This window comes from Sinocyclocheilus anshuiensis, unplaced genomic scaffold (assembly GCF_001515605.1).
Source record: "Sinocyclocheilus anshuiensis isolate Anshui unplaced genomic scaffold, SAMN03320099.WGS_v1.1 scaffold335, whole genome shotgun sequence".
Lineage (NCBI taxonomy): Eukaryota > Metazoa > Chordata > Actinopteri > Cypriniformes > Cyprinidae > Sinocyclocheilus > Sinocyclocheilus anshuiensis.
The window spans coordinates 1,077,011-1,090,971 of record NW_015548239.1 but is presented as its reverse complement, the minus strand read 5'-3'; the positions used below and the strand labels follow the sequence as shown (position 1 = coordinate 1,090,971).

The 13,961-nt window shown below is 38.1% G+C and overlaps 1 protein-coding gene across 3 annotated transcripts in view; it reads left to right on the top strand.

Annotated features, from left to right (window-relative positions):
- Positions 1-6,421: 6,421 nt before the first annotated feature.
- Positions 6,422-13,961, top strand: part of LOC107654854 (glutamate receptor ionotropic, delta-1-like) — a 281,413-nt gene continuing 273,873 nt past the window's right edge. For all 3 annotated transcript variants that reach the window (XM_016442136.1, XM_016442137.1, XM_016442138.1), the window contains exons 1-2: positions 6,422-6,779; positions 9,818-9,973. In XM_016442136.1, coding sequence (XP_016297622.1) covers positions 6,701-6,779; positions 9,818-9,973 — 235 coding nt within the window. In that variant the 5' untranslated portion in view covers positions 6,422-6,700. The remainder of the gene's footprint in view (positions 6,780-9,817; positions 9,974-13,961) is intronic.

Sequence of the window (13,961 nt, the reverse complement as noted above, 5' to 3'; positions counted from 1 at the left end):
CAATGGTATAAACATCATTAAATGTAAATTGTGATCATCGTAATTAATAATCGCAATTACAATTTTAAGGGAATATTCGACAATTATGATTTTTGTCATAATCATGCAGCCCTAGTATGTGTTGGAATTATTGATTATTAAAAAATATATTGTAAAATATATATAAAAACTTTTGAGTAATAGTCTTAAGTAGCTGTGTTCTTAAGTTAGCCCACTCAAAAATGCAGTGTGAACTTTTTTCATGTTTTTGTATTTTGATTTATATTTCATGTAATTTTTCTCAAGTTGGCTGACCAAAAAAAAAGAAATAAGAAAAATTACCAAAATAAGCTAAATCAAAGGCCGAAAAATTAATTAATACTGCTTACTTATACACTTACTGTCAAAGCACTGGTCCATTTCAGTTTGACCTATTGATGTGCTTGTGTTTAGCTGCAGGCCGGGCTTCGTCCCAGACTGAGATGACTAATTAGTCTCTTACATTAGACATTAGAAATTAGTCAAAGAAACTCTCAAAGCTTCACTGAGCTATTAGAAGAGCTAATTTTAATTAATTGGATGTAATTTTGGTGGAAAATGAACGATAATTCGTCCAATGATTATCCTCCTGTGTCTGTGGAGACTATATATGTTCCTTTAAGGAAGAAAAAGCACTGGCTATGAGTATGGGTTCAGTTTCATAAGGACAGATGGGCATGAATCTGATCTCTGTCAGATTCTGTTACGGACTCTGACAGTACAGGCGAGCCACCTCTGTGTGCTCTGCACGCACTTCATTTCTGACAGGGAGGGTTTTAAGGTTGGCTGCTGCTACTTCCAAATGATGTGTTTGGTGCCTCACATGAACTCATCTATCCGCACTATTCTGCAGTGAAATCAAACTGAAGGTGAAAACATGAGTGGACAAAACATTGCCTCACTTGTGCTGTTTGTTTATGGCTTTTGATCCTTTTTTTGCAAACCTTTTTGTAATATTGAGTGTTTATGGTTTCCACACCAAAATCACTGCACCACAAATCCAAAATAATGACGTTGCCATTGATTTGTATCTCTTTGTGTGCTTTCACAAATTTCATTTAAGACTCCATTGTTTTCTAAAGAAGCTATCAAAAAAAAGAAATAAAAAAAATCTGAAGGACAGAAATACTGTATGCATTTAAGAGTTAGAATAATAATTGTTTTCTGTTCTGGAACACTTTCTGTTCAGTTTAATGAACAGTTGCGTCTCAATTCATCTTTTACAACCAGAGCATCTCAATTTAAAACATTTTGTTTAACCATCTAATTTTTCATCTCCTCCATCTAAATATGACAGAACATATAATGTAAGTTTTCAAACAGATATACATATAAAATACAGTATTCTATTCATGTGAGCTGTCCATGGATGATTTTGGCCCATTTTTCTCTTGTGAATGATGCACTTCTATCTTTCTATTTACATTTATTTTTGTTCTTCTTTGTTGTAGTAGTAATTGAGAATGTTGAGTTGAAACTTGAGTTTTAGTAATTTAGTTACTAGTTGTAGCACTCCAGTACAATATGAAACTTACAGTATGTGCTTCAGAGACTAAGAACATGGCACATTATAGTGAGATAGAGGGAAAGGCATTCAGAGTAGCTTCAGACAGAGACATTCAAAGAATGAATAAAGATTCTGACATTGTTTCTGAAAAGTTCACCTTCATGATAATTAATGGTTGTTTGCAGCTTTTGTGCGTCAAGACTTTTGGATGCACACGGCAGCACTCATTTGCTGGAATAAATAAATTCTTAACATATCATTTGGAAAAATGGCCCTGGTACCTGGCGGCGGGTGTTCATGCATGTTTGATCTATTCAAATGCCAGGTCTTATTTACTCTCTCCAGAAAACCTTGAGAGCTTGAAATGACAGACTCTCTTCATCTAAATAACAACTTCACACCACCGTTTGAAGAAGAGACAAAGAGGAACTATGCGTTCTTTTTCGAACAGCTGCTCGAGTGCTGAACGGTCATTGACTGGAGCACATGAGACAACAATTTCCGCTCTGCTCACGCACTCCACCGGCTCGCCTCGTTCATGGATGAACCACTGTGCTGGTGCGGTTAGTATCCTAACAAGAGCTGACGGGCTTCCTGTTAAACAGACTCCACAGAACTCAAGTGCGTTTGGAATGACTTAATCTTGGTTGTCGGTTGCTTACCCCCGTTACTAATTACTAATTTGTCATTTAGCAGTTGCTTTTATCCAGTGCGACTTGTAGTAGGCATGGGCTTGCTATTCATTTCCATTTCCATTTCCAGTCTAACTGAAATCAAATAATGGCCATCAATGACACTTATCTGTGAGTTAGAATCTTATCACAGTGTATTAATTTGAAGCTTATTTAAACTGTTTCTTTACTTAAAGATGTTTTTTTACTCATGTGAAACCAGGAAATGTGGTGTTATTTTACAGATTGCGTGATGAGATGGTAAAAATAATGAGCTTAATTAAACAAATGTTGTCAAGCATATAATTAACATAATCAGTGGTTCGGACAATGAATTCAATGGGGTGAATTCATTGTTTGGCCACATTGTTGCAGAAGGTTATATTAAGCAATGCTGGTGTTTTTGTTGTTGTGTTCTTTGTAATTTGCAGTAATCTGTGTTCCACTGTTTTGATTTTCTGTTCTCTCTGACCGCAAGTGATGTCTTCGCCCCAAATAGGACTCCAGATGTTAAAATTTAGCCACCATCTGACTGAAATTCAATTTTAATTAGCATTTTGTGACTGTTTATTGTACTGTTTAAGAACCTTGTGTATTTGTGTAATGGATGGTAATATGCACTGTAATATTTTCATCCTCTCATATTGGTAGTCCACTAATGAGGCTACAGCTGGAGGGGAGCTTGGGGGCACCAAACATGTCTGCTTCCCTTTGATCGGCTTTAATTATGTACGTCACGGCTCATAAAATCTCTGACAAGTGGTAGGACAGCCCCTCATCTCCTCTATATTCTCAGTTTCTTTTCATCCTCGCAGCTTGTTTTCTCACGTCCCTTGTATTGGGTATGAATCTGAGGTGTTGATCTAAGCTTCTAAGACTGGTCTAGTTGCCCTTGTTGTCCTTTTGATGCCGTCTGATTGTCATGGTTTGATCATCTTAACGATTCTTACATCCTTCAGGTTGATTTTGAACTGCTTGAAGGAGAGTATGCCTGGTTTCACATACATCTGAGAGGGTGAAGAAACAGATGTGGCTGGTGAGTGATCTGAAATTGTGGTTTTGTGCTTTATAAATTTAACGTGTCCAGTCTAAAGGCCCATTCACACCAAGGACGATAACTACAATGATAACAGTAAATGTATAGTTTTGAAAATTATTCCAAATTTAGTTCACACCACAACTATAATGATTGGCACAGGGGAATGACATTGAGATTGTTGGAATCATTTTCCAAGTAATATTTGTTCAAAAAACACTGACAACCAGTCAGAATCCGCTCAAAAAAGGTCTGTTGTCTATTGTCAGTATGAAGCACTGCTCACACAGAAGTTACTTTCACATGCAGCAGCTTTCTGTGGGTCAATGTGGTGTGACCAACTTGAACTGGTCGTGAAATATGTGTGGGGAAATCTTTCACCCTCAAGTGAAAATCTGATTGCGTGATTTTGCCTAACAACGGTAAACATGACCGCAGCTTAAGCTGTTCATTCTCTCAGTATTTACAATGATCATATTCCTTTGGATCATTAACATAACATTTCACACATCTAAATTTGGAATTTAACTAATTCATAAAAGTCTTTTGGTGTATTTTTAACTGGTCTCTGCTCTTTGCCCTTTTCTCCATCCCCTCTTCCGAGGCCCTGAGGCATGAGTCTAGTATTCACCAAATAAGTTGTGACACGAGCTGTTCTATCTTGTTACGTTAACACCCAGAGTCTAACTGGATTATGTAGCCTGCAGAGCCCAAACAGAGATTAGCACACTAATCCAACCTACAGGCTTGAGGATGGGGGGGTCACTTTAACTATGAGCAGTGCTGATTCAGATTCAGTACTTACCACATGCTTCAGTGAAGTCAGGCAAGCTATTCATTATCATTAGTTCAGATTACAACCACATATCCACCTGCACAAGCATTAGGTGCTGATTAGATTAAGAGAGAGAGAGAGAGAGAGAGAGAGAGAGAGAGAGAGACTGATTTTCTACATTGGGTTGAAAAGCTGTTAAAGGAATGTTCCAGATTCAATACAAGTTAAACTCAATCGACTGCTTTTGTTGCTTTGTGATTACCACAGAAACTTTTGACATTCCACAGCAAAAATCAGGATTGTGTAAAGCATTTAGGAATAAACAGTGCCATCTATTTTTTTATATTTAAAAAAAAATGCGATTTATTACTGTGATGCAAAAAACTGAATTTTCAGCAGCCGTTACTCCAGTCTTCATGTCACATGATCCTTCAGAAATCATTCTGATATTCTGATTTGGAGCTCAAGAAACATTTCTTATTATCAATTTTGAAAACAGTCACTTGGCCAAGTATGATGCTCGGAATACTCTGAATATCCCACAAATCATTTTTATAATTTTTTTTTTTTTTCAGGATTCTTTGAAAGTTCAAAGGAACAGCATTTATTTGAAATAGAAATCTTTTATAACATTATAAATGTCTTTACTGTCACTTTTGACCAATTTAATGCATCTTTACCGATCTTACTGACCCCAAATTTGTATGTATTTCACATGAAAATTGTTATTTTGCAGTGGGACAAACGTTTTATCCAGATTTTTCCACACTGACGTAATTCCCGCGCTTGTTTCCAGTACATCAACAGAGGTAGTCACCCAGCCGTTGTCAGGTAAAGATGTAGCAGGTCTTGTTTTTGTCATCAGATTTGACAAATGTGTGTAGATAACAAAAAGGAGATGAGCTGATGTCCTTCTGCTGATTCAAGACCTGCTCATCTCCATGTAAATAAGGAAGTTACCTTTCTTCTCAGCATGCTTACGAGAACATCATGCAAAAGTTACTGCCATCACACTGTCATTACAATGAAGTTTAAAGACTGGATATATGGTTAGTAAGGGATTCTATCACATTAATTCCATGTTAACACATATGACATGTATTTGCCATGGTTACTTACATTATAAAAAAGAGGGATGAATTGAAATGATATTATTATATATTATGCAAAAAAAAAAAAAAGTTCCTTTAGTTCCCATTCCTTTCATCATATCGCATTTTTATATGATGGATTCAGCACATTGAAGATTAAATCTGTGAGAGTGAAAATGTTAAGATTTGTTTTGTTAATGATCATTTTCTTTCACTTAGCTAATATGGTATTTCATGTGAAGCAAAATGAACTAATATTAAGATTTTAATTAATGAAAAATATTTTTTTAAATGATTAACGTTTACCTGTGGAAACGAAACTGAAATGAAAAGTAAATAAACATTTGGCAAAAAACAAGTCAATGAATTTATAATACATTCACTGCATTCAAAAGTTTACATTCTGCTCATTTTATGAAGCAGAACTAGGCTAATCTCTAATCTGTAGAGTTCTCAGAACGCCTCGCGACAGGCAGTTCTTCCGATTGACCAGAGGGGCGCTGTGGCGCTGTCCACGTCCGACTGATCCGAGCTGACGACCTGATAGCCTTCACCAAACAATTAAGAGATATTTCTGTTAGTGTCGTCTCAAGAAATATCCGTTAATTGTAAGGTTAAGGTTATCACTTTCCATACTACTTAGAGAAAAATGTCAGAAAAGTATTCAGGAACATTTCTACAAAAAACGTGACACGAGTCCCATACGCCATAGTATAGATTCGACGTTAGTCAGTAACAGTCATTCAGTCTCAAACACCCACTTGTTTTCCTTCGTTCCGCGGTTGCTACAGACTCCGTTTCTTTTCTTTCTCAGGGTGCTAGCGGGGTCTATAGACACTAACGTTACCGGGCAAAATATCCACCGAGAAACGGAGGTCACTCTTCGCGGTCGCTCTTCTCACTTCTGGAGTCGCTATATCGGCGCGGCGAACTTCTGTGGTAAATCTGAACCGTCCGTATCAGCAACAGCCCTGAGTTCAAAACCAGCCTCTCAATTGAAAAACATAGCTTAGTATCGAATGTTTGAAGAGATTTCTCCTTCCCGGTGCTCGGCCCGAACTTCACGCTCTCAGGGCTGAGCTAGACCTCCCGCCGCCACTCCGCTCTGGGGACTCTCTCCGGTGCGCGCAGATTTAATTTCTCCTAGGTTTTTACCGTACCGTTCCGATCTTTCGATTCTTCGATCACGTGGAGCGAAACGCGAAAGACTGCTAGCTATGAGTGAGAGTGAGTGAGTGAGAAAGAGAGAGAGAGAGAGAGAGAGTGAGAGAGGTCTCTCTCTGCGCTGCAGTTAGCAGTATCCAAACCACACTGAGAGCTGAAGCGCACGGACCCGTTGCTTTGCCTCTGACCGTGGTACCCCCGTCGTTTCCCTTGCTCTCCTACCCCTCCTTTTCTGCTTTCCTTCCCTTGAGAGGTTCTTTTTTTCCAGCCAACATCTTCTCTCACTTTCAATTTTAATAGATCTCGGAGAAAGATAGAAGTGACGCATCCTTGATCTCCTCCACAGTGGTCGTTCTCGCGGACGCTCTTTTTCTCTCTGGAACTGGATTTTTGAAACGACGTAGACGCGTGGATGATACACCGGGGCGAGAACTGGAGATGGAGTTGCTCGTGATCAGCCTCTCCTTATGGATCCTGCAGTGCCGCTCAGCTCGCGCGGACTCCATTATTCACATCGGTAAGCACGGTCTCGGACAGACGCGCTGAATCACGGATGGCTTTCTTCAGTGCATTGTATTTTAAAGTCGGAAGCGTGCAGATTAGAGTTGATAGAAGGCGTATTCGCTCCCCTGAACTGTTTGACATTTGATAAACGGCTTTAACTTGCCGGGAAACATTAGCAAACAGGTCCACAAAGTGCATTTCAGGTGGTGCTGAACGCGTAGGGTCCACGAGTGATTTTAGATACACGTATAAGCAAAACGAGACGTATATTCTCAGTCTGTTTCAGGGTTAACTCCAGTCCACCCCTCCCCAGCCTTAAACCTGAACTTTCTGTTGAACGTGACGGAAATTTTAATTTCGTTCATTGAGGTACTGAGCGCGCCACAAGTCTCTTCTCGTGCCAGCGTGGCTTTTCCTAACTGAACTTCAGCTTGCGCTGCTGTCTTCCTGGCGTATAAGATTTTTCTCAGACGCTTTTGTTTGATCAGTCGTTTGTATTAGCGAGCTTGGCAGCCTTGTGTCAGTATACTGCATTCCGTCCTCTCCGGTAACTTATCCTGGGAACGAAATTGGTTTGCTGGCTGACTTCAGAATGTTGACTCATGCACCCCAAAATATGTTACTTTGAGAAATGTGATCGTAATAGGCTAAACAAAATTGTTTCGTGTCGTATTCTGATGTGTTATGCATGAAGCGTTATAAATCTGGTGCTCTTCTGTTGGTAGGAACCTCTCTTTTGTATGCAGTGGATGTTCTCCATCATCCTGTGCGCTTGACTGTTCTCCTCATCACCAGGATCACTCAAAATCGGATTTGAAGCTTAGTTGCAAAGAAGGATGATATTAAGTCCCAAACATTGAAGCGTAGACACTTTTATAAGACAAATTCACACTTTAACTGAATTAACCTTTATTGCTGTTATCTCATGCTCTGACTTATTAGTTACCAGTTAGTCTACATTAATCATTCTTCTCAGGTTTTTATTGTTTCACTATTCGGTCTAAATGATCTGATTTAAATGTTTATCATTGGTATAGATTATATATTTTCCCTGGGTGTTAGTGGGTTTAGGTAAATCAAGTCAAGTCAAGTCACCTTTATTTGTATAGCGCTTTATACAATACTGATTGTCAAAGCAGCTTTACAGTGTCAAACAGGAAAATAGTTTGTCAATAATGCTGAAGTCAGTTCATTGATGATTCTGTGCAATCAGTCAAGCGTCCCCAACTAAGCGAGGTAGTGGATAATAATCTTCTAGTTGTGTGGTGTATTTTTTTGGAAAAAAGAAATGTTGAAATAATTTGGCCTAATCTAACCCTGAATATACTTTGTTTTTAAATATTATTCATATTTGAAAAACGTTTTTCTGCCAAACAAAGTCTGTGTGGCATAACAGACATGCAGGAAGCCATTTTGTTCTCATGTGACAAGACAACCATAAAACGTAGAGGTCTCTTTTAGACCCTTTTAGACTTGAATTTAATGTGTAAGAAACGTATTTTAGCATTTTTTTTTTCTTGGGTACACCGCATGAATCATTAGAATAATGAAATCAAACTAATTTTGTAGCAAATGGTATAAAGGTTCTTAAAGAAAATGTGTAAAACCAGAATGGATACAAAGATTGCTTGCTCTATAAGAACTTTGTGAACGTGTTTCAAACTAGATTTTGAAAAGATTTCTCCTTTTTATAACCTTAAACATCCTTGTTTGTCTTTGACCTGCGCATGTTGGCGAAGTGATTAAAACGAGCGCACTTTTGTTGCCTCAGTGCACTGCATGATGCCTCAGCGGCTGTTTGTTAAAGGCTAACTGTGCATGTAAATAAATAAAGCCTTATTTGCTTCTCCTACACCTTTGGCACTTCAAGCTGGCTGCTCTGTGCATTTTATCACTGTCACCTTGATCTCAATATGTCATATCATCAGTGGGTCACTGTTTATAGTCCTGTGCAAATCAGCCTTATTGATTGCGTCCAGACACATTCTGATTTAATACTGGGCTGTATTTCCAAGTGTCAAGGACTTGTTAGTGAAACAGCACTTTATGGGTTACTCAGTCATGTGAAGTCAACATTTAAATCGCTCTGTGCAATATTATGTCTAGGATTAATCCATAAACAGCTGAATTAAAAAATTCCCCAGCTTAGTACATGGTCCACTGGAATACCTGAATCTAATAGGTCAAACGTGGCATAGAAGAGTAAAATATTTTTGTATAATGACCTCTAATCGGGATATTTCACCAATGGCCATAGCCCTCTTGTGTAATTTCCTGTCTCTCTCTTTTCATATCAGTGCAACTTTGGTAGCATCTTGCAATTCGAAACATCTGGATTTCAAATGAATAGTTTTTTAATTAACATTGTAATATTGCATCAGTGGATGTCTTGTTGCTAAGCCGATTGTTTTCATTTGTGGAAGCTAATCTAGTCAATACTTCTCAAGTCAATACTTCATATCAGTTGTTTATTTATTTTTTAAGTAGCTGTGCAATATAAGCATAATACCTTACTTCATTAATTTTTTCCATTTCATTCATATGTCTAGGATATTTTGTATGACCTGTCCACTTTTTATGACTTTTCAAGTACACACCAAACTCCAGCAACATATAAAAACAGCTCATATTTGCCATGGATGCACCTTGTCACGTAGAAGATCCCCTTGACTTAAAAGATCTTCCTGTAGGCTTATAACCCACTGTGTTTCCACACACTGCAAAATGCCCTTGACAAATTAGGGATGCGTGTAGAATATTTACAGCGCTTCCAGCACTTGCGCTCTCCATGGTGCTGAACTCACTCCTGAAATGCCGTTGGCTATTGACAGGTGAGGAAGTTGCTGTAAATTGTATCTGATGGCTATATGCTGCGTTCTCGATAACCTGAATGAGTATAATATAGTTTTAACAGTTTGCCCTACATGATGAATCTGCATTCCCTTCATTTTTACCCCTGAAATGGTTATGAAAGTTTGGAATGACTGTGAAATGGCTTGAGAGGCAATGAGAATGATGTATTAATAACGGACATTCTGTTTCATCCAACAGGAGCTATTTTTGAACAGAACGCCATACGGGACGACGAGGTTTTTCAGCTTGCCATTTCAGACCTGAGTTTGAATGACGACATCCTCCAGAGCGAGAGGATTACCCATTCTATCAAACTTATCGAGCCCAACAACCCCTTCCAGGCGGTACAGGAAGGTGAGTGAACGACTGGTATCTCTCAGCAATCGATTAACCACGCCGTTCTACTTAATCTTTATATCCGATCCGTTTGCTCGAGCAGTTACCCGATATCGCAGGACCTGCTTGTGAGGATCTAATGGCAACAAGTAGAATAGCTGCAGGTGTGGGATTTCCATAAGTGTTGATTTCAGCCTTTATTTCTATTTAAATTTTCTTTTCCCTTCAAACAAACTAATGTGTTGTCAATGTGTTCTGATGATGAAACTAAATAGCTAAAATAGGCACCTCTTGGAATCAGAATCCAGTGGAAGAATAGCCATGTGGAAATGTGCTGAGGACATATGTGGTAACATGCTGAGTGCGTTTGTGTCAAACAGGCAAGCTGGATCAGCAGTGCCGCTCACAGACATTGATGTATGAATGTAGCAGGACTTGATTTATGTTATCAAGCATGAAGGCCAGCTGTTACCATCTGTCCAGTTCAGACATTTTAATTGCTTTCCTCATATGAACAAGTCTTCAGTTTTTTCGTGGCTACCTGAGATGAATTTTATAAGCAGTTATCATCAAGACTATCAGGGGCCGACTTGATGAAAATTGTCAAGACATTTTGCAATAACTAAGTTCGTAAGAATGTTCCTAAGTGCAAAAAAAAAAAGTTCTCAAATATTGTCTTAAGAAGTTCTTGTCAGTTCTTGAAGATTTGCAGATGAAAAAAATCAACATTAAGAATGAGGTCTCTAGTTAAATTCTGTTTGTAGAGTTGTTACTGAATTTTAAATGCCATGTTATGCATAATTATGACAATCACTGTTAACATTGTCACTTCAGATTAATTGACCCGTCGCCGGAAGTTTAATTGACAGGCAGTCTGACCAGTCATAACGCCGAATCTGTCATTTTGTCCGATAAACAAACCAGCCAGGAGAGTAGGCGGACTTAAACGTGAAAAATGGTGTGTACAAGATACCTTCTGATGTTCATTCATGCTTATTTCATGCTATAACTAGTAAAGAGGAAGAGATGATCGGTTCACATGCCGCTTGAACAGAGGCGCTACAGTGATCTGTCACGACACTTTAAAGACACTTTTATTACCACAAAACGGTATTTATTGTTTGAACTTCTTAAAAAATGACAAAATTGGAAAGCTGAGACTTTGCTGTGTCTTGTCTGTCGGCTCATTGTCAGTGTCCTTTTTGCTCCGCTATGTATTTTTCACTGTGTGAGAACATGGTGTGTGGCGTGAGAGGCCATGGCTTGTCGAACATAGCAACAATAACTAAGGGAGGCAGGTCTTTGCGAAGTGTCAGTTGTGTACATGTATTTCATGTAGCAAGTGTTATATTGTAATGCTTAGTATTTGAAACAAACCATAAATTAATTCAACTTTACGGATTGAAGACCAATTGGAATTTTATCAAGTTGAAGTTAAATAACTTATAAGTTATTCAAACTGTTAAGTTATTTACAATGATTTTTAGGAACATTAATTTCAGGAATTCAAATTCTTTATAAGTTTTCTTTTTAGAACTATGTTAAGAAAAATGATAAAAACATTCTAGAGTTCCACTGCAGTTGCTAATTTTATCCCTTAAAACTCATCTTTGATAATCAAAATGACATTTAAATTTTTTCCCCTTTGAAAATAATGGCTTCATGCCTTAAAGTGGAAATGAAGCAGTCAGTCAAGTTTACATTATTCAGGAAAATAACTTTCATTTTAATAAAAAAATATATAAAAAACATGATTAATGTAACCATTTTAAAGAAAAAAGGTTGTTTTGTTATAGCTTTTGGAGCAAGGGCGCCGCCATCTTGCAGTACCACCGCGTGTGATGTCACGGGGTTGGTTCGCTTCGTTGGCCAGTGAAGCAATACAAACATTTCTTTACATTTTGAAGACACGCTTGTTTTGAAATGGAGGAAGACGAACTTGAAAGCACTGTTGAGTCCATAATAAGTGTAATTGCCTATGCATTTGAGCCAATACGGCAATGGGACCGAGCAGTTAGGGGTTGAAGAAGTCGTGAACCTGCTGGTTTGGGGTAAAGTGCGGATCGGAAACAATACTCGTTTATAATAAAAAAATATATAACAAACATGATTAATGTAACCATTTTAAAGAAAAAAGGTTGTTTTGTTATAGCTTTTGGAGCAAGGGCGCCGCCATCTTGCAGTACCACCGCGTGTGATGTCACGGGGTTGGTTCGCTTCGTTGGCCAGTGAAGCAATACAAACATTTCTTTACATTTTGAAGACACGCTTGTTTTGAAATGGAGGAAGACGAACTTGAAAGCACTGTTTTTAAAAGGGGATATGTATCGATAGTAGAAACACTGATCAGCAACGCTATTATTGGTTGCCCACAATGGCCAAAGAGCGCGCCCACTTTTTCTCGGCGGCAGAACAAGAACTCTTGATGGAGGGCTATGGCGAGTTCCAAAATTTAATAAAAACGCCAGGGAACACCTCAAAGGCTGCAAAAGCTAGGAGAGAGGGCTGGCAAAAAGTAGCAGACAAATTAAATGCGCAAGTAGTGATGGTGTTAGATGTTTCTAATCAGTTATTACAGTATATGTACATTTTAAAATGTTCATAATTACTTTAATCTTTTATATTAGAGCCACCACAGGACCCACTAGAACTTCGGAACAAGTAAAAGTGAAATACAAGAATATTCTAATGGTAATGTTAACTACATATGTTGTTCTTAGTCTTTTTTTAAAAAGACTGTGCAATTCACCCCGGCAGAAGAGCTGGCCCTTGGATTAAATGCGAACCGACCCAATGTTCAGGGCATCCCTGGGGGCAGCTCTTCCTTAGACCCACAGACAGGAAGCAGTAGTAGCAGCACCTTCATTACTGGTAAAGAGGCTTTTAATTATTTTTGTATAGGCTACTGTAAAATAATTGGTAGCTACCTTGCATTTGGTGTAATCCAAATGTCAGCTACACTCATTTAAACTGGTAGATCTTGAGTAGTGCTGAATTGCATTGACATGAAAGGAAGGCAGTTAAACCCACTGTTGAAGAAATGTTGTTGTTTCTTTTCCTGTCTACCTCATTGTAATTAAACCGTTTTTTCTCTCTTTGTGCAGTTTTACATAAAACACCCACACTTTTACATGTTCCCATGCAAGTGGTGGCTGAAGCATGTGCAGTAAGTGGACTTGTAATTTATTTATTTTTTTTTCAATAGTGAAATATCAATAGTGAAGACAGTGTATCACTTTGTCATGCCATTTATTTTCATTGCACAGGACAGTGAAGAGACCCTCTCGGATGAGTGTCCTTTGGAGGAAGTACCTGTAAGTGCATAACTACACATAAAAACACACTATATAATACACACTAAAGTACTTTCTATTTTTGACAGCAATATGAGTTGCAGGAGTCTGCACAGAGGAGTGATACAGAGGTGGACAGTGTTGCATATCAGTTTGTCTTTCAAGCATGTGCATTAAGCGGACTTGTAATATATATATAAATATATATATATATATATATATGTATATAAGTACTTTCTATTTTTGACAGCAATATGAGTTGCAGGAGTCTGCACAGAGAAGTGATACAGAGGTGGACAGTGTTGCATATCAGTTTGTCTTTCTAATTCTATTATTATTATTATTATTTTTTTTTTTGTTTGTTTGTTTGTGTGTTGACCTTGCATAACAATATCTGTCTTTGCAGGCAAAAGATGACCCCTAATTTTATTTTATTTTTTTGTCACAACAACTAATACAAGCCATGGAAAACCATATTTGCCTTGTCCTTTTTTTTTTTCTTTTCTGTTTTTGTTCTCAAAAATGGTGTTCCACAATCCTGTCCCGTGTCTTTTGGCCAAGTTCTCCGCATCCCCAATAGTGTACAGGAAAGTGCCACTCGCAAAGAATCTCAACGCGATGCACACAATTTGTGCTGTTGTTAAAGCCTGACTCCGACGAGTCGAACTTTTAAAGGGGTCATATGATGCGATTTCAGTTTTTCCTTTCTCTTT